The 22,237-nt window shown below is 40.4% G+C and overlaps 3 protein-coding genes across 3 annotated transcripts in view; 1 reads left to right on the forward strand and 2 right to left on the reverse strand.

The window, feature by feature from the left end:
• LOC132973154 (Fanconi anemia group A protein) overlaps window positions 1–14,492 on the reverse strand; it is a 20,661-nt gene extending 6,169 nt beyond the window's left edge. Inside the window, exons 1-27 of the mRNA XM_061036426.1 lie at window positions 14,314–14,492; window positions 13,737–13,849; window positions 12,605–12,701; window positions 12,283–12,437; window positions 10,565–10,660; window positions 10,267–10,340; window positions 9,471–9,583; window positions 8,998–9,108; window positions 8,757–8,826; window positions 8,011–8,123; window positions 7,747–7,823; window positions 6,738–6,879; window positions 6,302–6,435; window positions 5,586–5,696; window positions 5,269–5,364; window positions 5,075–5,137; window positions 3,834–3,916; window positions 3,669–3,729; window positions 3,509–3,558; window positions 3,214–3,284; window positions 2,441–2,539; window positions 2,009–2,142; window positions 1,807–1,877; window positions 1,260–1,359; window positions 933–1,120; window positions 692–788; window positions 65–268 (exon numbers count right to left, since the gene is read on the reverse strand). Of these exons, the coding sequence (XP_060892409.1) occupies window positions 65–268; window positions 692–788; window positions 933–1,120; window positions 1,260–1,359; window positions 1,807–1,877; window positions 2,009–2,142; window positions 2,441–2,539; window positions 3,214–3,284; window positions 3,509–3,558; window positions 3,669–3,729; window positions 3,834–3,916; window positions 5,075–5,137; window positions 5,269–5,364; window positions 5,586–5,696; window positions 6,302–6,435; window positions 6,738–6,879; window positions 7,747–7,823; window positions 8,011–8,123; window positions 8,757–8,826; window positions 8,998–9,108; window positions 9,471–9,583; window positions 10,267–10,340; window positions 10,565–10,660; window positions 12,283–12,437; window positions 12,605–12,701; window positions 13,737–13,849; window positions 14,314–14,374 (2,784 nt within the window). The 5' untranslated portion in view covers window positions 14,375–14,492. The remainder of the gene's footprint in view (window positions 1–64; window positions 269–691; window positions 789–932; window positions 1,121–1,259; window positions 1,360–1,806; window positions 1,878–2,008; window positions 2,143–2,440; window positions 2,540–3,213; window positions 3,285–3,508; window positions 3,559–3,668; window positions 3,730–3,833; window positions 3,917–5,074; window positions 5,138–5,268; window positions 5,365–5,585; window positions 5,697–6,301; window positions 6,436–6,737; window positions 6,880–7,746; window positions 7,824–8,010; window positions 8,124–8,756; window positions 8,827–8,997; window positions 9,109–9,470; window positions 9,584–10,266; window positions 10,341–10,564; window positions 10,661–12,282; window positions 12,438–12,604; window positions 12,702–13,736; window positions 13,850–14,313) is intronic.
• si:dkey-238o13.4 (uncharacterized protein LOC560780 homolog) overlaps window positions 1–22,237 on the forward strand; it is a 171,544-nt gene that overhangs the window by 69,729 nt on the left and 79,578 nt on the right. The window lies entirely within an intron of this gene.
• Window positions 18,624–21,065, reverse strand: slc10a3 (solute carrier family 10 member 3). Its single transcript, XM_061036430.1, has one exon. The coding sequence runs from the start codon at window positions 20,607–20,609 to the stop codon at window positions 19,194–19,196; it is 1,416 nt and encodes a 471-aa protein (XP_060892413.1). The 5' UTR covers window positions 20,610–21,065; the 3' UTR covers window positions 18,624–19,193.

Consider the following 22,237-nt stretch of genomic DNA (forward strand, 5'->3'; position numbering starts at 1 on the left):
TCTCATTTGCTTCTGATGCTTACTACATTATAATTTGCTCTTAATTAAACAGGAACCACTTTACCTGATAATGTGGTTTGTGTTGTAGCTGACAAAAAGCAGGGTGCCTCCACAGGTGCCAGGCGGTCTTCCTCCAGGTGCTGTTGGTGTCTGTGGCGCTGCTCCACAGACCGGTCAAGTTCTCCTCCTGGTGTTCACGAACTGGACCTCCAGCAGTGACGGTAGTTCCTCTGGCTTCAGGCAACAGTCTTGGGATGAGGTACAGAAGCTAAACAAACACAGTAAGTGTACATGTTGACTTTAAGTAACATATTGACATTACGTTTATATGTTGTATGTTCTGTTTTTTTTATCAGAGCATACATGGTTGACAATGTACAAAATGATGTTACATATTTAAAAAAAAGATGTTATCTGTTAAAGAAAATGGCCTTCTGGGTCATATTGGTGAAGAATTATCTATTTCCATTCTGTGTGGTCACATATTTCTTTAACTGGCTGCATAACAGTGATCTGTGTTTTTCCCCCTCTAAAATCAGTATTGTTGTAGGTCTACAACACTCATTGTAGACAGTCATGACTCAGAGAGACATTTACAGGATGTACTTGATTTCTACTGTATTTATGTGTTAAATGTTGCACATTCTGCCCTTAAACTCCTCGTTATATATTATCAATCATAATAACATACCTTCTTATAAAAGCTGTTGATGATGTAGTCCTGTTGTTGTTGCTGAGGCAGTGTGTCTCCTCTGCAGATCCCGTAACACACAGCTGACACACACAACCTGGACACCAACAAGAAGACTGTGAGGACATGTAGCAGCCAGGCCTGAAGCCAACACGAGGGCTTTGAGTCAATCGCATCCTAACATGATGGTCACAGAGACATTTTCTAAAACAAGTCTACAATGATTTGTCTCTAACCTCACCTGACACAGAAAAGCATGCTGGTGTGTGTGCTGCAAACCAGCGCAAGGCTCAGAGCTTCTCCAACAGGCACGGGCCTAGGCAGGATGTGTGGGACCAGCTGAACCAGAGGACTTTGAGGAATGGAGGCGTGCAGGTGGACCACTAATGCTGCTACACCGAGTACGTGTGCTGCACTCAGCGATGACCCCTTTTGCACAGAAGAGTTAAACCGTTGGAGTGATGTGGAGCAATCAATGGAAGAACTCATTTTAAGTTTATCTGATGAAAATCCATTGCAGATTTAAGATACATAGACTTGATATACAGAAAGGTGTTCCTTTATGTACCTGGTTATGAAATAAGTCCCAGAGTCTGTGTAAGAGGCTGGACAGGAACGGTATGCTACCCAGCAGCATGCCAACAAACCTGGAGGCCCACAGGCTCTGTCTGCAGAGACAAAAAGTATCAACACCGAGGCACAGGTGACATCATGACTGACGGGATCTGTCAGCCTCAAACTTTTGGGTGGAAGTTAGCTTAAAGGCGAGAATGTTGATGTTTTGAATAGGAATGATATCATGGCCTACAAACCTACAACAGATGAATAAGAGAGAAGTTGAGGAAAAATAGTGCCAGTTAGAGCCTATCTAATAAATATGTCAACAGTAAAATATTCAAAATAACACATAAACTTGAAATGATTTGGGTTTTGCTTCAAAACTGTTTGTAGTTGTTCATAGTTTTACCTCCATGTCAGTACTCCAGCCTGCTTCTCCAGTTAGGATTCCTGCCGCTTATTACCAGCTCATTTATTTGGGAGTTGTTGTTTTTGTTTACTACTTACTCTTCCTCACTCATTATCTGTAAGGCTTAAGAAAACGCTGCATTACTTACTTATTAGGAGGGTTTCCTCTGCAAGACCCTAACATGCACTGGCAAAAGTTTCTCAGGATCATATTGACGACCTAAGGATACAAAGAATAGACTCATAAGGAATGCACATTATCACTAACGATCTTACAGCCGTCTGAAATAGCATAACAGGCAATACAATAATATGTTTAGAGAGAAGACAGTAAAATCATTTAGTGCACACTTTGACATGGAGCTCGGGAGACGGAGGAGTGTTGATGTGAAGGTCGATGACTCTCTGTCCAGTAGAGTCGTTGGGACGGCCAGGAAAGATGACGCTCAGTGTGTGCAAGATCCTGGATAGCTGTGCCGACATCTCTAACAGTACATGAGAAAACAGGAAATGCATGGCAGACTGTGAGAAACTTAAAAATTGTGACCGTTTCCTTTAATGTTGCATTTTGATGATCCAAAAAGAGTTCTGTGCATACAAATGTTTAGGAATACCGCTGAAATTAGAGAAAAAACACACACTGTATGTGATCCATTCCTATTTTGGTAGAGAAAGTCTGCTGATCAACATCAAATCATGAATTCACTGCACTTACTACAACATATGAAACATCAATGTGTGTGTTTGTGTGAGGTATTATTTCTTCTGTCCTTAAATACCTACCTCCATCATTTCCCTCAACAACCAGCTGTGTGAAGTCGTGCAGCTGACTCTTTAGGACCTCCAGAGGATCGTCATTAGTGTCCAAACTCACTGCACTTCCTGAAACAAACACATGTCTGAACACAAGAAGGACACGGCCGAGCAACAGAGTCTGATTCTATGAAGACAGCTTTTGCTTTGATATCGATGCTATGTGTAACTGGACCGTATACAAGAGCAGAGAAGAACATTCTGGTGAGTAGAAAATGAAATGAAGCAGTTTCATTACATGCATTGAGATCAACCAGTCCAGCACCAGTGATAAGATATAAACTTCATCACCCGCGCTCACTCTCTCGCACAGAGTTTTCCTGAAAATAATCGGCTGCATTCAGTCATCGTCTCACCCTGACTTCATGTGGAAAGTTTGCGCGGGGGCTGGCAGGTAAAAATTCCAGATAATAGTCAGGGTGAAGAACGTGGCTGTTTGTGCAGCTCACCCCAAAAATGTCTGTAAATGGTCCAGGGTTCTGTGCATGTGTGAATAGGGCATATGACAATGTCATACATTTACAATTAGATTTTACTTCCATTATTTCAGGCCTCTCACTGCAGCCTTACAAAATGTTAGCATGCTGTGCTACTCTGGGATATTTCTCTTCCGGTTTAAAATGCATTGTTTGGCATGCCATGTCAGTTACATCATTAAAGGAATCCAAATGTATGTTCTTAAAAAACCACAAACAGAATTAAATAAATTATGGTAATCTTGTTTAATTATAGGAAATACTCACTATCCGTCTGTCTCTCTTTCTGACAGGCATCCACATAGGATAAATACTGAGCAGCAGGGATCTTATCTGCTCTGAATACAGACAAAACAAACAGAAAAAACACTGAATAATAGCTCATTTCAAAGTATAAAATTAGCTCTCTGTTACACCAGATCCACAAATGCTAACAAAGCAGCAGAATTTAAATTTTAAAAATAATTCATAGGATTACATGACAAGATAAAATCATATGAAACCTTCATCTATAAATAATGAAATAAATAAGATGTTGAGAGTCATGATAACAAAATCTCACTTTTTCAGAGCTTCTATGAAACTCATCCGAGCATCAGCCTTCACAGGAAGCTGAAAGTGAAAGAAAGGTGCATTTTTTCTACATGTGGGATGAGGATATCTGACAAATTGCCAGCCTTTTTGAATGAAATAATTCAAACTAGAAAAGTGAAGTCGCTCACTATTCGTGGTGTCAGCAATGCCGAGAGGAAGCGTGTCAGGAAATATGGCCTGCGGAAAATACTGAAAGGACAGAGGTGTCATTAATCTGTCCTTGTTTGTTCAGCTCAGTTACCTGTGATATGTGGATGTGCTGCAGTAAATGAGATGATAATGCAGCTGAATACCTGGCCTCCATAACCGTGGCTGAGATTTTTCCTGTGCTCTCAAACAGAGAAACAGCCTTCTCCACATCCTGGGCGGCCTGGCACTGAATCAGCACACACACACACACACACACACACACACACACATTACACTGTTTTTAAACTTTAAAACAGTTAAGTTTAACTATTCATGCAGCGCACAGTATCTCATCAGCTATTTCAGTTTGGCAGTTTTATAGAAGAGACGACAAATACTAGAAAATAAAATCATGAGGGAACATACGAATCGCCGTTCATAGACAAGAGGACACTTTTATGATGGAGAGTACACAGAGGAGAGTCAGTTTGTTTGACAAGTTGTTCTTTTCTTATGATCAAGTTAGGGCAAGCTTTGGAGAAGCTTGGGTAAAGCAGTTTTCTTCAGGAAGTGTTTAGCTGCACTATTAGTGGTGAACAACTGCTCAAGAGACTGAACATGGACTAAACAGCAAGTCTCTCTAATTCTTCTTTCAGCCATCAAGGCGATTCTTTCAAGTTGAAGAGTGATGTGAGACTGGGAGAGGATCCAGAATCGACCAGAGACTTGACCACTCAAATTAGGGAAAAAGGTTTTTCCTCTCCTCTTTCCAACGCACGCACACACAAACTAACACGTTTACTTTATTCAGGGAACCTGCAGGAGACTTATTCCTCCGCTCTAACAGTTAGTTTATTATGTATGGACTAAGTTGATCCCTGTACTTGGTTTTTAGGGTTACTGATGCCTTAGGAACTTGTAACCCTCCTTTAAAGCTGTCAGGCAGCTGAACAGTTTTAGGAGGTTATTATTCCCTGCACACAACATGTTTGTCAGGACCTCACCTCAGACCCACAAAAAGATAGAATTTATCCTCTCTATAATCGGGAGGGACAACTTACAACAGTTTCATAAGTTAAGGTTAACATGTTGAAACTGCATATAAGAAAGGCTGGTGTGCCGATCCTCTTGGGGTGCAGATAAATGTCATGGGGTAACTGGCTTTGCAGGTTCAACCACATTCTTACATTGGCAGGGATTTAACATAATGCCCCTCAGGAAATCAAATGTCTCTAGAAAATAATGTTTAATTGCCTTTCCCCCTTTCCTAAGCCTAGAGATTCACAGAGCCTCGTCAAAACATTCTGCCTGAGGTCTGGCATTAATTGTAATTGTTAAAATTGAAGCATTAAAAATCCATCAACAGGAATCATTACACAAACAAACCACTAGGTGTCAGTCTTACCTGCACTGATGCCCCTCCTGCAGCAGAAACATCCTCATATAAACCCATGTCCTCCACTGATTCCTGCATGGACACAAGATAGTCACTGGTTAAGTGTTTCAATATAAAAAACAATAATGTTTAATAATGCAGTAATGAGGGATTGAGAGTGTATTACTTAATGTAGGAACTTTAGTTTTCACCCCTGCTCCTACCTTGAGATCAGCGAGTCTCGTCTTTGCCAGAGAGATATATTCCATCAGGAGAGTGCGGTGTTTCACAGGTACATATGGAGGGTGCAGGATGTGAACCTGCAAGTGTGTGTGATGAAAAGGTGGTAAAAATCACAGCTGTAGTTCTCATTCCTTATTTCAGCTTGCTCTATATTTATCTATCATCTACATCACTCAACATTTCACCCTCTCAAACAGTCAGTATTTCTTCGACACGCTTCCATTCAACCATCCTGACTATCAAAGGCCCATCTATCATGTATCATGTTTCAGAGTCAGACACACATGCAGGATGTCACCTTGAGGTATTGTGGGGGCTCAAAGGGCACCAAGTCTGAGAGGAACTTCAGCAGAAACACCAGAGATTTCTTGCTGGTTGCATGGTAGCTGCTGCCTCCACCAAATGACATCTGAAAATGTAGAAAGATAGCATGCTAATATGAAAACACTGAACTAAGGCAGAGGTTCCCAAACGTATCAGCTCATGTTCCCTAAAAAAGGGTGCTAGTACTGAGTGGACATACAAAACTCAATGCATAGACACACAGGCGTGTGAATCTTTATGTGTAAAGAGCAAGCAGCAAACTCCTCTGTTGAAAACTAAAGCCAATGCAGAGGTGCAAAATCCTGTAGTTGGTTGAGTGTCCACTTGAGGCTGGCTGCAGAAGGACCAGAAGTCACATACACACCTCATTCAAAGACGCCAGCAGAAATTGACATGTTTACAGTTTGGTGGAAAAAAATGATAGTGGTATGATTGGCTCATGCCTCGATCGGCACACACACTGTATGGACGAATGTTTTGTAAACTCATCCTTATTGATTTTATGACGGATAAGCGTTATTCAAAGTTAGGTTGAGACAGCATATAGAGCATTGTGACAGCTAGATAATTCAATCTGTAAAGATAAGGCTCAGGTTTAAACAATACATAACACTTTAACTCTAATATAAGCAGCAATGATCAGGTGATATCAGTAAACATTGAGCTGATGTCAAAAAGATTTTGTGAAACCTTGAACCAGTCGTTGTACGAGGGGAATATGCCGGGTCCCTCCAGTGCTCCCTGTCGAGCCAATAGGAAGGCAGTTATCATGTTTTCCAAGTCGTACCCTCCGAATGCATTAGTCAGTAATCTGGAAAGCAGATCTGACAGAAACAGATATGAAAAGCCTGTTAGAATAGAATCCATATTCAATACTCTTTTTTTTTTATGTGTTTCATTTGTTTAAAAAAAAAAGAAAATTGATAAAAACTGAGTTTATCTTCGGATCTATTTCTAATGTAACATTGTAATTAAACACACGTGTAAAAATGTAAGTTTTTATGCTGGTTCAGAAATAAAAAGAAAAAAAATAAAGAACAGTACTTTTACATTTTCTTTGCCTGCATCAGATTAGGTCATATCCTGGCACTTGGGAGTTTTCATGTAATCAACTATGAGTATGTACCTCTCAGGCTGGACTGGGCACAGGGGTTATAAACCAGCAGAGTGGAGACGAAGCACAGGACATGTTTCCAATTGACCTCATGGGTTTCCAAAACATGCTGCAGGTGACTCAGCAGCTGCTCCATGTTGAATATCACAGCAAGCTTTAATGGAAAAAACAGCAACAAAAATTATATCTAAAAATATCTCTGTATGTTTATTAAGAAGGCTATAATGATAAAGTGGGTTTGGGAAGAATCCACTTCTTTTCAACTGTGGACATCTCTGCTATCTGATGTTGTCACTTTAGAAAAGTTAAGATTCTGTATTTGAGGAGGAATTCAACTTTATTAAAGAAACTGGGAGAAACATCTGAATCCTTGAAGCTTGGCATAAATAAAACTCAAAGGGTTTAAGGATTAACAACACTGTTAATCCTGAGTGTACTGTGCTCTTTAAAAATGTTGAGTGAGATTCCTGCAAATACTTTGTCAAGTAGTGCACTGAGCTTTTGTTGTTTTCTCTTTAAAAATCAATGAAAAATAAGGTTAAAAAAATAATTCAGGTTCCTAACAAATTACTAACTGCGCAGTGTTGTGGTAAACGGAAACATGAAATTACAGCTAACGTCTGAAGTCAAATTGTTCTTCTAGAAAAGAGTTGCCTTCATCAGTTAAAGAATGGTTAAAGCACAATTAATAATCAGGTTTCTTCAACTTTCACTCAGGAGCAAAAATCTACCTTTATAAATTTGAAAGAAACATGAATTGAAATTTATCATGACAATTATCGATATCGAGTGATGTGAAAATTTCCTTCGTGATAACATTTTAATGTCATATCGCCCAGCCCTAGTTCTGACTGCTCTGGCTCCATCTTGAACAAGAAGAAACACCCCCTCATTAGTCAGTCTCATGCTTTTCCCTTTAGTTTACATTTTGTGGAGAAAGGTTCAAACTGCAGTGAGATCAGGACACTAAACTCCTTAAAGCATTGTCTTTGTGGATTTCTTGGTGTAACAACAAATGTACCTTACGAAAAAGAGACGTCAACAAGTGGCTGGATTTAGCAAATATCCACTTGTTCTGCAGAGTGATGGCATCTGAAACTGAGGACACGAAGTACAGATTTTACATTCATGTTTTTTTTAAATGATTAATAATATTAAAATGAAGGCAGCATGTATTTTACATCACAACACTTGTTTCAAGGTTTTCTATTGTCTGACTTTCTCTAAGTTTGTACCTTTGTAAATCTTTGTCAAAGCTTTAAAACAATCTGTAACTTGTGGCTACCTGTAAGTCGAGGCTTGTAAGTCAGAGAGTGTGTAAGGGAGTGTGTGAAGAAACGCTGCAGGGCGTCCGCTGATGCCGACACTCCACACAACGAAGCATCAAAGATCTTAATCCTGCACAAAACCCAGGAGGAGAAAGAAAGAAACAGAGACAGCCTGCATCAAACACTTTCTCAATTTTAAACACATGATCCAGAATAAAGAAATGTTCAAACCTTCATGAGAAACTTTGGTATAAATATTACTTGGTAGAAACAACGCAATAAACTTTTATGCCGTCCATCTGCATTTTATAAAGGGATGTTTTACCACTCGAAGCCTGCAGCTAGAGCTAAAGTAACAGATTAAAGCAAATGTATCACTAATCAACAATCTTTGCCACGGACAATGGGTAAAAAATAAAATACCTCATTTAGTTGCGTGCTGTTAGACAATTAAAAATAACTATTAGAAAAGTCTTTATGCTGATGGTCTCATTTGTTTTTGAAATTATACTTAATCTCACTTTTTTCTGGATGTCTGATGTTTCATCAAACTTTGCTCCTTTTAATTGTCAAATGTCGGTCTACATCATTTATTTATGAATTTAATGGCCCCACTTAGACACTACCAAGTTATCATTTACTCTTTCTGGGCTGCATACATCTATGCTCCTTTTCATGCTGTCTGTCTACATAACTCTTGGCTCCTTATTCAGACAGAAGCTTTAATCTCAACAACAATGAAGTTTTTGAAATCTCAAAGCACCATGGCTCAGGTCCTGGTCCTGGTTCTGCAGACTGAGGGTCTAAACCCTCCTCCACAGCATCTAGCAGCCCTGCAGAAGAAAGACACAACAACAATGAAATGTTAAAGAGAAAGATAAAAAAGGAAAGTTCTTAAATAATGCTTAGGTAAAAAATAGCTTTCAAGTTCCCGAGGTGTGAAAGAAAGTGCTGTACTAAATATTTGATAATCACAGAGCAGGGCAAGTGGAACATAGACTCACAGAAGAGCATGTCGTCCAACGTGGAGCAGCAGAGCAGGGACGTCCTCCGCTCTGCTGACGCTGGATCAGGGTTCTGCTCGAAGCCCATTCCCACCAAAACTCCAAGCAAAGCTGTAACATCGATCTTTGATTAGTTTTATCCTTTTATTGATAGAAGCAGCATGAAATTATTACTCTGCAGAGGTACCAATGTGTTAGTGTAATACGTAAGAAAGAGCGTAAATTGACTAGTTAGTCACCTCAGCTGCAAAAAAAAGATTCACTTCTGTGAGACAACAAAGTTCTGAGATGAATTTAGCAAGTCTTACAGAATCAGATCAGTCTTTTTTTTAAAGTATGGCTCAATTGGAGAAGGACCCTGTTTATTCTACTCCTGTTTAGCATCCCAAACCTGAAGCAGCATTCGAGAGTTGGGCGTATCTGATGAACAGCTTTAAGTATCATGGACCCATACAGCGGATCTGTATCCTTACTCATTAAAACCTTCTGTTGAACCTCTCTGGTCTCCTCCTCCTCTCCATGTGAAAGTCTGCAGCTGCACAGAGACTTCAACTGAGAGCCCAACCAGAGTCTCACGGCGTCATCACTGAAGGAGAACAACAACAATAGGGCAGAAATAGCTGACATTTAAGTCCCTCTGTAAACTGGACTCAGAGTTTAACTCCAAAACAGCTCTAAAAACGTCCACAGAGGGGCGCTTATTCAACAAAAACTGACAGTCAAGTGTGTGTTAGGAGTCTTTTGGAGTGAATTTAACAAAGTTTTAAACGTGTTTGTATTAGTGAAACATTATAAGCAGAAAGTAATCTAAAGTTAGATCAATCAAGATCTCTTTAACAGAGTCACACATACAGTTTGAGAAAATACTCAAAATACTTGAGCTTGTACTTGAACAGTGAAAATCAAAATCTAGACATAAATTAGCAACCTAATAATATCAGATTTTAAATTGGATACACTTGAAGTATCTAATTTGCAAACTCTCAACATTGATTTTACATTTCTGAAAAGTAAAGTTTCCAAAAAATAAAAATCCAATGCTTTAAATGTAAAATTATTTAAGATTCAACATGGAGGGTTCAAGCCGAGTTCAATGTCTAAACAATGTATTCAGTTTCCATTGAAATTAAACTCTGCTTCTATAGTGTTCGTAGAGATGACAGTCATTCCAAAGTAGTGATTTTTTTTCTTTAATCTGAACTTACTTCTACGTCTAATTATCAAATGTAACCATCAGCAGCATGATATTAATCCTTGACCATTTCTTACCTCTGTAAGATGTAATTCAGAGTAATGATGCCGTAAACATGAAGTTGGTACACCATCTCCAGGTTGGGTAGCCTCTGTAAAAACACTGACTTTAATATTTCATTTGCTGTAACAGGTCATCAAGCTGGCTTTGTATACAGTATTAGTCTGGGTCAGATGAAAAGAATAGATACAGTGAGTGAACTCTTTCACTGTGTTTCAACTTTGACTCATTGGCTTCAAACAAATGTGTTTAAAGGAACCTGTATGAACCACACAATGTAAGAAGTAAATGTGTTTTTTTAAGCCTCACACACACCTCTTCTCTTCTGTACTCCTGCCAGAGGAGTTTGGGGCAGAGGGCTCCCTGTGACAGCAGTTCTCTGCAGGTCTCCAGCAGGACACACATCTGGGCCTGTGCAGGACAGGAATGATACTTTTATATTTAACATGCTGCGGGTGTAATCTGAACAAGGAATCTTGCAGTAATGAAAGACAACCTCTGGGCTGTGACTGCTGTGGTGTAACTGCAGTTCAACAATGTTCAACCACAGAGGGAACAATCTGCCAACAGATCTGCAGCAGCAACAACTTTAGACATTCAGAACTGGTATAACAGGGAGTAGAAATGTGATGGGACTGTGCATACAACACCATGATGACAGAGATAAACATACAGATCATCAACATATAAACAATGAACAACTAAAGGTGTAGCTGGCCTTTGAAAAAAGACTTAAAAAATCCATTTGCCACATTCATTTGAAGATGAGTGCCGGATATCTATCACATGCTGATTGGCATTAAGAAGCAAAAGTGTATAGTTTGTGTTTAACATTTATCTAGAAAAGTGGTAAATAAAGATCAAGAACTGCTCAAAGGAAACAAAAAATTATCTTGAATAGAAATAACTAGAGAATATTTTCCAGTTTAAACTATAAGTCCAGTTTAATAAGTCACATAAAGATGGGATGAGCCATTAAAGTCATTAAAGTAGCAGAAGCATTTTTATGATTAGGCCGTTTTTCTCCTCTCTGGATCGGTCTCACCAAAACCAAAACCTTGGGATTTTTTTTCTGGCTATAAGTATCTGCAGTATGCAATGAAAAACAAAATACTGTATATATATGTTTTATGTCAGCAACCTTGTGTGTATAGTCCCAGTTGACAACTGAACCAGTGTCAGAACCCCTAAAGCCATCATCTAACGGCTCTTTAGCCTCACGGGCCGCCACTTAAGATTTTGGGGCATCGATGTAGCCAGTGAATAATCAGATAACCAATACAAGATATCCAGGCCAAGACCTCCTCTTTTGTCCTCTGGTCAATGTTTACAGTCTGACTGACAATTCATAGCTTTCAGTCACATGACCCGCTCAGAGGCCTGGAGGGCAGAAAGAGCGCAGAACAAAGCCGGCTCCCATAGGAAACTATCTGGATCTCCAGCATGGGCTCGTACATTTTCCATCTATACAGGGCGATGCTTTTCTTATCCACCAAGTGGGCAGTTCCATAACTGTGTGACGTCACGTGAAAGCTATGAATAGAGTTCTGTGTTTGGATTGTTGTCTGAAATCATCTGAAGATATCACTTTATGTGGATTAAGAAAAAAAAAAAGGTACATTTTCATTAAAACAACAACAGGTGATAGGTACAAGTTTGCATTTGGCTAATGCATTCAACCTCTTTTCCACTCCACATGGACTGTTTTTTTGCATAATGCCTTGGCCTGCTTAAACATGATGTGTGGTACTACCATGCACACAAACAGAATCCAGGACATATTTGGCACATAAAGTCTTGAATGCCTACAATATTCTGCATTTGTATTTAGATGTGTGTTTATATCGATCACAGCTGGATTCACTTCTCTACCAAAAACAATGTTGATGAGGCGTTAGGTAAACGTTCTGAGGGTTCAGATTTCACAACAACTTCATATTGGGAGTTCTTTAAACTTTAACACGAAGGCATTGATTTTATTCTTGACCTGGATTATGCCACAGCGACTTCAAATCCTCCTGTCAGGTACTCACTCGTTGAGAGTAAGAGAGCAGATATCTCCTTGTGTCTTCTTCCTCCTTCTGCTCTTCAACACCAGTGATCTCCCTCAGTCTCTTCAGCACCATCTTGACTGAAAGCCCCACCACCGGGACACCAAGCTTTGAGGCTTGGCGCCTCAGCTCACACACTGTCCACAGACAACACAAAACATGCTGCGGTTATGAGATCAGCTTTGGGTCATAGTTAGTTTTTCATCATACATTTCAGCAGCTCACTCATATATAAAGATGTTGCTGAGTCTACATAACACAACAAATACTGAGATTTTATCAATTCAACTGATTGGTTGCTTACCCAGCAGTGAACCTTGAAAAGTAGCTAAGACACCTTCAGACTCTGCCTGATTCTGAGTTCCATTCTGTGATTGGAAAATGTTGCACAGATCTGGATTCTACAAGAAAAGAAGTTCAAAAAGTTCAATTAATACAGATAAATTAAAAGCATAATACTAAATAAGGAATTATCAAATTTGAACATATCTCAATAGCTTCTAGGAGATCTCAACACCTGAGGAAATCAGAATGTGAAGCAGGCTTTTTTAAATCCTAAAGAAATTCAACAGTGTCTCAAGCATGAATCATTCCACCAACAGCAGTATAATGACATTACAATTTCCTTTAAGGGAAACTTTTCTTCGGAATTGCAATGTATTGAAGTGATCTTGTTTCATGACACTGTCAGTTGTTATGAGCCACTTTGTCATTCCTCAGAGTAGAAAGAATAATATAAGATGTTATGGTATTGATTTATAGGATAGGATAGGATAATACTTTATTGATCCCCAGAGGGGAAATTCGGGCGTTGCGGCAGCACAGACAAGAACGCTCAAAATATCAATCAATCAATCAACTTTTATTTGTATAGCGTCAACTCATAACAAGTGTTATCTCGAGACACTTTACAAGAAGCAGGTAAAATACCTTACTCATTGTCTGTTAACAAAGAATACACATTAAACAGAATAGATAAGATAAATAAATAAAAATAATAATAATAAAAACAGGGGGTATATACAGTACAAAATGAATGATGAAGTTAACTATGCAGGGAATTGAGAATTGAGACAGTATTTGCAGAGAATGACAAGATAAAGTGACAAGTGATGATTAAAGTGACTTGGTATGATAAATAATGTAAAGAGCAGAGAAGAGAGGCAGTGTTGTACCACAGTAATGCAGAGTGCAGTTATATAATATAATGTAGTATAATATAATATAATATAGTGCAATATGAACAATATAGTGTAATATAATGAAATGTTATATAATATAGACTAATATAATAAAATATATAGAATGTACAGTATATATGTATATATATTGATGCTAAATAATAATAATATAATATATATATATATATATATTAATTATAGTTGCAATATTTGGGTATACTGTATGTTGGATTTGTTTTTAGTGGCCTCACTCACCTCGACCTCCCTGAGCAGACAGCTGAGGCTCTGCTGCTGCTCCAACAGCTGGATCGCTGCCTCCTGCAGCCGCTGACCATCCTCCTGCTTTGGCCTCTTCACAACACGACCAGCTGAGAACACAACAGCAGGAAAAAAAAAACATACAAGCCTCAGAACTATCCATTCATATAGAAAAAGCTCCATTAATAATATCGTTCAGTACATCTTCAAACAATAGTGTAATTTGGATACTTGTAATAAAGTTCTTGCACAAACTTAGCTGACTGGGTTCTCTCTCTCCTCACACATGCGCACTGAGCCCTTCACAGACAGACATACGCTGCTCGTATAACACATGTTATCATGTTGTTAAGGCTACAAACTCAGCCTTTAACCTGTCTATAGATGTGTGCATGTTCATCGAGAGAAAGGGTTAATAAACTTCTAAATAAATCAGTGACGTTACAGAAGTCAGTCTGGATATATCGACACAATGGGGGCATACAATATTGACATGAACGATAATCACTGACAAGTATTTTGAATGTCATACTGCTCACAACAACACAAAACATATACTCAGGAGTCAACTCACCCAGAAGAGTCGACAGAGTCCTTTTCTGAGAGACCGAGTCACACGTGGCACTCAGTGACATTTCACTTTGTATGCAAGAATAAATCTGCTGTTAAAGTCTATCTGTATGGTGGATATTTATTGTATTTGATGTCTGGTGTTTGGTCTGCTAAATCAAGCTAGTACTTCTCCATTTTTCCCCATCGCGCTCTTCTCTCTCATTGGTCCGTGCTGCAGCCAATCAGAGTAAACCATGGGGATGTGGGACAAAAAGAAAGTAACTCGGAGTTTACACGTCCTTGTCAGTGTTTCTGTTGTTGTTTTTTCCTGTTTGTTTGATAGTTTCAGGTGTTAAGGTGTGTTTTACTTTAGATAACCACAATTCATAACACAAAATCATCATGAGCATTTATGTGTTTATGGACCAAATTCATCCTCACTAAATTATTCAAGGAATTAAAAGACAGATCAATCAGCCCAGACAAACAGGGGACAAACAGATCAATACATGTTAAAGACGGAGGCCATCTCATGTCTCCATTTGTTAGCAGACAGACTGCCTTCAGGCACTCACCATAATGACTAACTGGAAGTATGAAGTTGTTAATTATAGAAAAATACAGTCATTCAAAGTGTTTTAGGAAAAGGGAACAATCACAACATCATAAAACATATACATGTGTTTTATTAGGTGCCATTATTTAGGATGTTAGATAACATGTGTGTATTTAATACCTTTCACTCTTTCTACTGCACTTTAGAGATGTTGCCCAGAAATGTTAAAATGTTTAAAACTGTTGAATAATATTTTAGCGCTGTCTTGAACCTCTACTAGAATATTGGAATTTTGGTTTTTATTTTTTGTGTATTCCCACAAATATTTTTAATTTACTTTGTGACTCAAAAAGTAGGCCTTGTGGCTCTGGTATGTACAGAGAGCTTCACATGAACTTGCTTAAGACATGGCGTGCTCTTTAAATATAGCCAAAGGGATTTGTATGGAACAGGTTTTGAAACTGGACCTGAACCTTTGTATTGTGGCCTACTTAACTCTCTCAAACACAGCTGAAGAGTATATGAGCATTTGTATCATCCTATGCAGTGCTTTGTCTGTTCATTATACTTGACTTTATTCATTCTTCTCAGTTTTAGGATAAGACCTTAGGTATTTGTAAAGTGTAAATCTGTCACACCAAAGTCGTTGTCAAACCCTTGTTGTGGGCTACGTAAATTATCAGAAATAATAGTCAAGATTAATTACAGGTTACTGCACTTTATTTAAGTAATTATTTGTGTACCTTGAATTTTAGTACTGTCATGATAAAAAGTACAACTTTTGGTATCTATCTGCAATTCTTTGTGATTCAACTTCTCCTTTGTCACTCTTTCTTGTACCGTGGGGCAATAGTACATGAAGACCAATGCAGATATATAACATGTACAGTTACCAGGATGTGGAGTATGGGAGGAAAGGTGTGACTAACATGTCAATGGTGAAATAGCATCATCTTTTGATTATAGATATTTAAGCTAATTTTGAATCGATCTATCATTGGGCAAGAATTTTGACTCAGTTGAGGTATTGAATGGTGAGCGCCACACCTTACTCTGTTTGGTTGTGAAAGAACTCCCAGAATGAAGTTGTGAATTGGCCTAGACTGTGCAGCAGCAGGCTCCATCTTGCCCTTGATGTGTTGTATGACTCCTCTCAGTGTACATCCAGTGTGCTTCTCTCCGCCCATGACTTTTCTGGATTTCCCAGGTTCATTGCGGCAGGCAGTAGGAAAACCATCTCATGGGAGCCAGTGAGAGGAACTCATGAAAAGTTAATGCAATGTGTCCTCATAAATTTTTAAGAGCCCCCTCCTCCTATTGTGCCGCTAATGTGCAGGATAGTAGAATAAACAGGAGTGCTGATGTGCAGACAGCTCTGAGTGCAAAACTACCAGCAAGGCAGAGCGTCATCACCCGTCACCAGCCCCCTTGAGGAACAACACACAGTGACACCTGAGTACATACAGACACACACACGTTCACTTACAGTGGCAGCTCTGAATCATAAGTCGGCCTCTGTCACTGCAGGGCAAAGTTTTGATTAAAGACTGACTGGTTCTAGACCTCAGCAGGATTTCCTCTGTGTGTGTGTGTGTGTGTGTGTGTGTGTGTGTGTGTGTGTGTGTGTGTGTGTGAAAAACAAACCCTCCAACACATTTTGTCATTTGGCCTCTACTTGTTCAACTGGAAGAATTACACAATAATACATTGTTTGTAATACTGTAATGTGGAAATTGCTCCTACTTCTATTCATGTTTGTATCTATTCTACATTTACTTTATAAATATGATTATGAAACACTTACATTCCTATTAATGTATTTTTGAATCTGTCTTTTGTCTGTAGTTTTCCCAAAACCAGTGAGGGCTTCTACAACCAAATCACTGATACTTTTATATTTTCTACATCTGTGTTCTGTTTTTTAATTAAGGAGAGTGGAATAAACCCAACTAAATTCAATCTGTATAAAAAGTGTATGAGCCTTCTACTCCCGGCCCCCCCTTATTAATTTCTCTGTAAAATAATCTTTATGATCTTTGTACATTGTTTGTTTCTAAATTAAAACAAGAAGGTCAAGATTTAAAACATGAAATACATTTCTGAGATATACAAATCTTGTGTTTGTATGTGTATGTTGTGTATTAGGTTTCCAGTTGTTGCATTAACGTATTAAGTTACGGTTACACTCATGTAGGTCAGTAAAGGGCTCGATTCATGATACACGTCCCTGGTGACTAAAATCCATAGTTATCCCACCAAACGGTGAATTGAATGGAAGCAGAGAGATTATATGGCTTATTCCAATTGTGAAACACAACTGGAGACCTGCTGGACTTCTCCTCCTGAGTGATTCCACCACACCAGCGCTGAATGAGAAGCAGCAGCTCCAGCTCAGCCTGGAGGCTTTACAGCTGTGCTACATTCCTGAGAGCTCAGTCAAATCTGCCGAGCCAATACTGCACGTCTCAACCATCTTGTTCTCCACAAAAGAACTTCCTCAGAAAACGTTTTTTTATAGAAGCACAGAGCGGTCTGCAGCTTGACACATAAACAGGAAATGCACTCTTTATGTAAAAATACCTGCAAATTAAACCTCCCCTCCCTTTTTTTCCACTGAGGCTGTAGGTGGTTTCTAAAGGGTGCAAGGTTTAGCTTTTTGTCTTGATTGTGAACAGCTGGGTGAAAGCGGATTTCTGTTCAAAAGTTCACTTCATCACATACTGTTCAACAAGAGGAAGCTGATAAAAGCTGGACCTTGTCCTCTGGAACAATGTGTTACTAAACTGCAGGCAGGTTATACATGTTCAGTGTGGGCATACTGACCTATTGCATTGTTTGTCATTCATGGGCTTTTTCAACACTTAGTTGCTTACATCATCTGTTCCTCCTGATCTCATTTCATGCTGGTGGGTTCTTGTGATGTTTTTGTTACGTGTTTAGATATTTTGTTCTTTGGGTACTTTTCCTGTTATGTTGTCGTGTTGTCTTTTTGGAGTCTCTGCTATATTTCAATGTTACTTTTGCTTGTATGCCAAATCACTTCGTAAACCTTGTTTTCCGTATTGGAGTGTACTGGTTTTTTGACCAACTGGCCACGGACTACGTATGGAATTTAGCTCAAATTTAAATCTGACATAAAGCACATTTCACCTTTTTGGAGATTGTGTTTTTGAGCCTGATACAAATAAATATAGTAAACAACACTACCATAAAATGGCAGCGGGTCTTAACATGTTTGCCATTGACATTTTGCTACAAACCAAAAGTGTCTGTGTTGCTTACCACAAAACAAAGATGTATTTGGCATTCTGTATAATCCAGAGAACAAAATTAATAGTCCTTTGAAAACTGTACACAATATGTTCTGTGGATTCTTTTAGAAACAACACATTGTCTGGAAATAATTTTTACTTTTTTAGCTTTTACACTTTTGTTTCAACCTTCTAAGGCAGTAAATCCTATTTACCTACAATGCTGTTTCAGAGGATTGAATTGTAACATTTACACATGTTTTATACCTATAAAACTGATATCAGTAGCGTTAATCCAAAAATATCTGAATTTTGACCAGGCCAAATGTTCCTCCTGGGAATTTCAACACACAGTGTGACATTGTTCTTCTTTGCATAACCCTGAAGCATTGATTCAATCACCAGTGTGTAAAAGTGAAACACCAACCATGCAGAGGCTAACAGCTGACACCATCAGCCAACAGTGTTGTCACAACAGACCGGTTGCTCAAGTCTCTTTACACACACATTGCTGCCAAACTGAAGTCTGCTTTAACAATGTTTTTATTTATGTTTTCTTCTTCTCTCCTCTCCAATATTCAAGTACATGGATTCGCAGATCCAGAAAACACAATCAGTAGCAAATACTTTCAAAAACACCACCATCATGTTCCTGTTTGATTCACAAACGTTTATACTTAACCCCCCCCCCCCAAAGCTCTCCCCCAGGCTAAGACACATGGACCTCTTGTAAACATGATGCAAATCAATCTTTGCTTGATTACAAAAAGTAATCTGGTACAAAAATAACTTTTCTTTGATAGGTATTTCTCTTTTTAGGAATATTTACATTACGTACCTCACAGTATTTTCTGATTTTAAAAAGTACATACTGTAAAATAAACACAAAAAGGTCTCGGAGGGGAAAAAGGCCTTTGGTTTTCATGAAAAATACGAAAAACAAAGACAATGCACAAAAAAAGTCCATTCACTGTCCTGCGTACCACAACAGTGAGGAATGGATCGGTGATTGTTGGCATCGTGTAGCCAAAACTTCCACAGGTTTGAGGGGTTCATTTTTGAAAAATAGTTCAGATAAAAGGACTGTGGCTACAATCAGTCGTCACTCCTGGGGACGGCAGACCCACACAACTTCCGATGGGCATAGTATCCCAGGACGATGAGTAGCATCTCTGAGGTGCTGCTGAGGGCCACAATGAAGGGTGCCTGGGACGCAAAGTCAGCCTCCTCACGGCGGAAGGACAACTGCATGACAGCGAGTGCCAACAGACTGTTCTGGACCCCCACCTCGATGCTGACCGTCTTCCTCTGAGGTGGGGGCAGGCCCGCAAGTTTGGCCAGGACGGCTCCTACCACCAGCCCCAGCAAAGGCACTGTCACCCCGACTGCCACAATCTGCGGCTGCAGATTGGCCAGGATGGATGACCCCATTTGGTAAGCCATAAAGATGCCACCAACGATGAGCACCAGGCTAAACGGCCGTATGAGTTTAAGCAGGACCCGTGTGAGGGCGGGCAGGCGCAGCTTCACCAGCATGCCCAGGGAGATGGGGATGGCAATGAAGAGGAGGGTGCCCAGGATTTTCACAAACGGAACATGCAAGGCGGCATGAACCCCCAGTAGCCACCCGTAAAAAGCTGATGACAAAGGCATAGCTGCTGCTGCCACCACTGTGGACACCAGGGTCATGGAGATGGCCAGGGTGACGTCTCCACCCAACAGCAGGCTGTACAGGTAGCCCCCACCTCCCCCAGGGGCTGAGCAGGTAATGACCAGGCCCAGGGAGAGCGCTTTGGGCAGCACAGCTAGCCGGGATATACAGTAGGCATACAAAGGCATCACCAGGAACTGACCCAGCACCCCCAGGAGCAGGGGCACAGGATTCCTGAGGAGACCCCGCAGCACCTCTACCTCCACCTTGCACCCGAAGGCACACTTGTTGACAAAGATGAGGGGCAGCAAGGCAAACAGAATGGGGTTCTCGGAGAAATGGGACAGGCCACCCGACTGGATTAGCCGGGTGGCCGGATCATCACTTCCAGGAGCCACTCTGATGGAGTAATCTGTCCTCTCCTCAATCAGAACCGGCACCGAATCCTGGTCCAGGTCCAGCAGTTGGATCTGCAGCTGAGCTTTGCCTGGGAAACCAGAGCGGATGCTTATAATGTAGCTCCTGGCGGTTCCTGTGTGGCCGCTGTCCGTCACATTCAGGATGGAGAGGACCTCGGGGTCCAGGGAGCGGACTTTCACAGTCTGCTTCCAGCTCTGACGGCCCTTCCTGCTGGCAGCCGAGCTCCTGTACCAGCTGGAGATTACAATCACGCCGTTGGTGTTTTCAGGAAACTCAAACTCCTGAGAAGACCCGTCCCCGATTCTGATATACCTGCTGCTGCTGTCGGCCGTCAGGTTGCTGTCGTTGCTGCTATCGACTGTCAGGTTTCCGGTCGCCCACGCCTGGTTCGCTCCGCGGGTAATAAGGAAGAGGCAACAGAATGTAAATAGCGTCCTCATTTTACTGACGGACAGGGGGCGGAGTGGCGCCGCAGAGACACCAATCTCCCCGACAGCGGCCTCCCCAGACGGTTACACCACCGCCCTGTTAAACCAGGACGGTAAATTTCTCATTCTAGTCTCCGGTAAAAAACGACAGCGTCAACAGCCGGCTCCACATCTCGTCTGATTCCCATTTTCTCGCTGCCTTTATACCGGAACCTAAACATCACCCCGCCCTGTCCTGTCCAAGCCGAGCGACACAGCAGCAGCCCCGGCACACAGAAAACACACTCCCACAGGGAGACTCTCTGACTGCTTCCTGAAGGGCTCTACACGACGGTAAAATGTCCGTCTCGACAAACAAAAGCCTCCTCTGCTCTTACTTTTCTATTATGTCCCCTGTTGATGGGAACATCTTAGCTCAGCTGCCGTTTATTTGCAGCTCACAGCGGTTACGGTAAAGTTAGCTCGTTTAAAAAAAAATCTAACTTCCGGTCTTTTACCAAAATAAAAGCCTCTCGTCAATGAGGCGTGTGGCGGGATTAAAACTGGAATAACCGGGTTGAATCTAGACACTGCCTCGGCACACCGGCTCCGAGTGCCTCCAAAAAACCCTACAATTAATACAGTGACAGCTGCGTTTAGTAATTCAGTCATTTAGTATAAATTACACTGGGAGTTGCCACCACTATAATGTAATGTCAAGCAGTATGGACGCTTGTAGCCTACTTTGTCAATCTTTGTTTATCGCATTAATCATAAACAACTAAAATTATGTTAGATATATCTTTTACACAAAACAGCACATTTAAGGCCAGGTAGTAGGCCTACCGAATAATTACTATTTTTTTGACTTTACATAATAACAACATTGCTGATTACTCAATAATGTGTGTCGAAATAATCCGTTAACCCCCTTATAATACATTGTATTCGTTTATTTCTAAAGGAAAAATCCATCCACTTCCTGTCTCTTTCTGGGTAACTATGACTACCTTGACGTAACTCTTCATTAATCCAATCGGAGCAGCACAAACTGTACACTCTCCCCGTTCCTCAGCCAATGAGCAGGGACGGCCACATGGGAGAGGGAACACCGTGATTTCTATCCGCCGGGGCGGGGGTAGGGGGGCAGACAGGGATTACCCATAACAAACACAGGGTGACATGCTTTTAATTTTCTCTCCTCCAAATAAAATGGCGGAATTGCGATGATAATAAAAAGATAATCCAGCAAAAAGCAAAGCGTGTCAGCTATCATCATGAACACAGGGGGTTGCTTGGTGTTCATTTTAATCCTGCTTTAAACTCATCTCTCATTCTCAGTTTCCTTTCCTATTGTATTCTGCAAATATGGAAATGTTGTTGCTCCTCCCTTTAGCCCACTCAATCCAGAGTTTCACTGTTTCTGTTTCCTGTCCTCTGGTCCCTATAGTATCTCGTGACACTGATCCATTATGCTTTCACTCCTTGCTTACTGAGCAGTTTCCAGTTTCACAGTTGCTGCCAAGTAGGCTATAGCTTATTTGTTGAACACAAACAGCAGACACAACAGGGAAACCTGAAACTACCGCCCATCTCGGGGAATGTAGCTTTAAATGGGAACTCCCACTCTGTCAGCATAACACTGTGAGCATCGCTTTTTA

The sequence above is a fragment of the Labrus mixtus genome, chromosome 4 (genome assembly GCF_963584025.1).
Source record: "Labrus mixtus chromosome 4, fLabMix1.1, whole genome shotgun sequence".
NCBI lineage: Eukaryota > Metazoa > Chordata > Actinopteri > Labriformes > Labridae > Labrus > Labrus mixtus.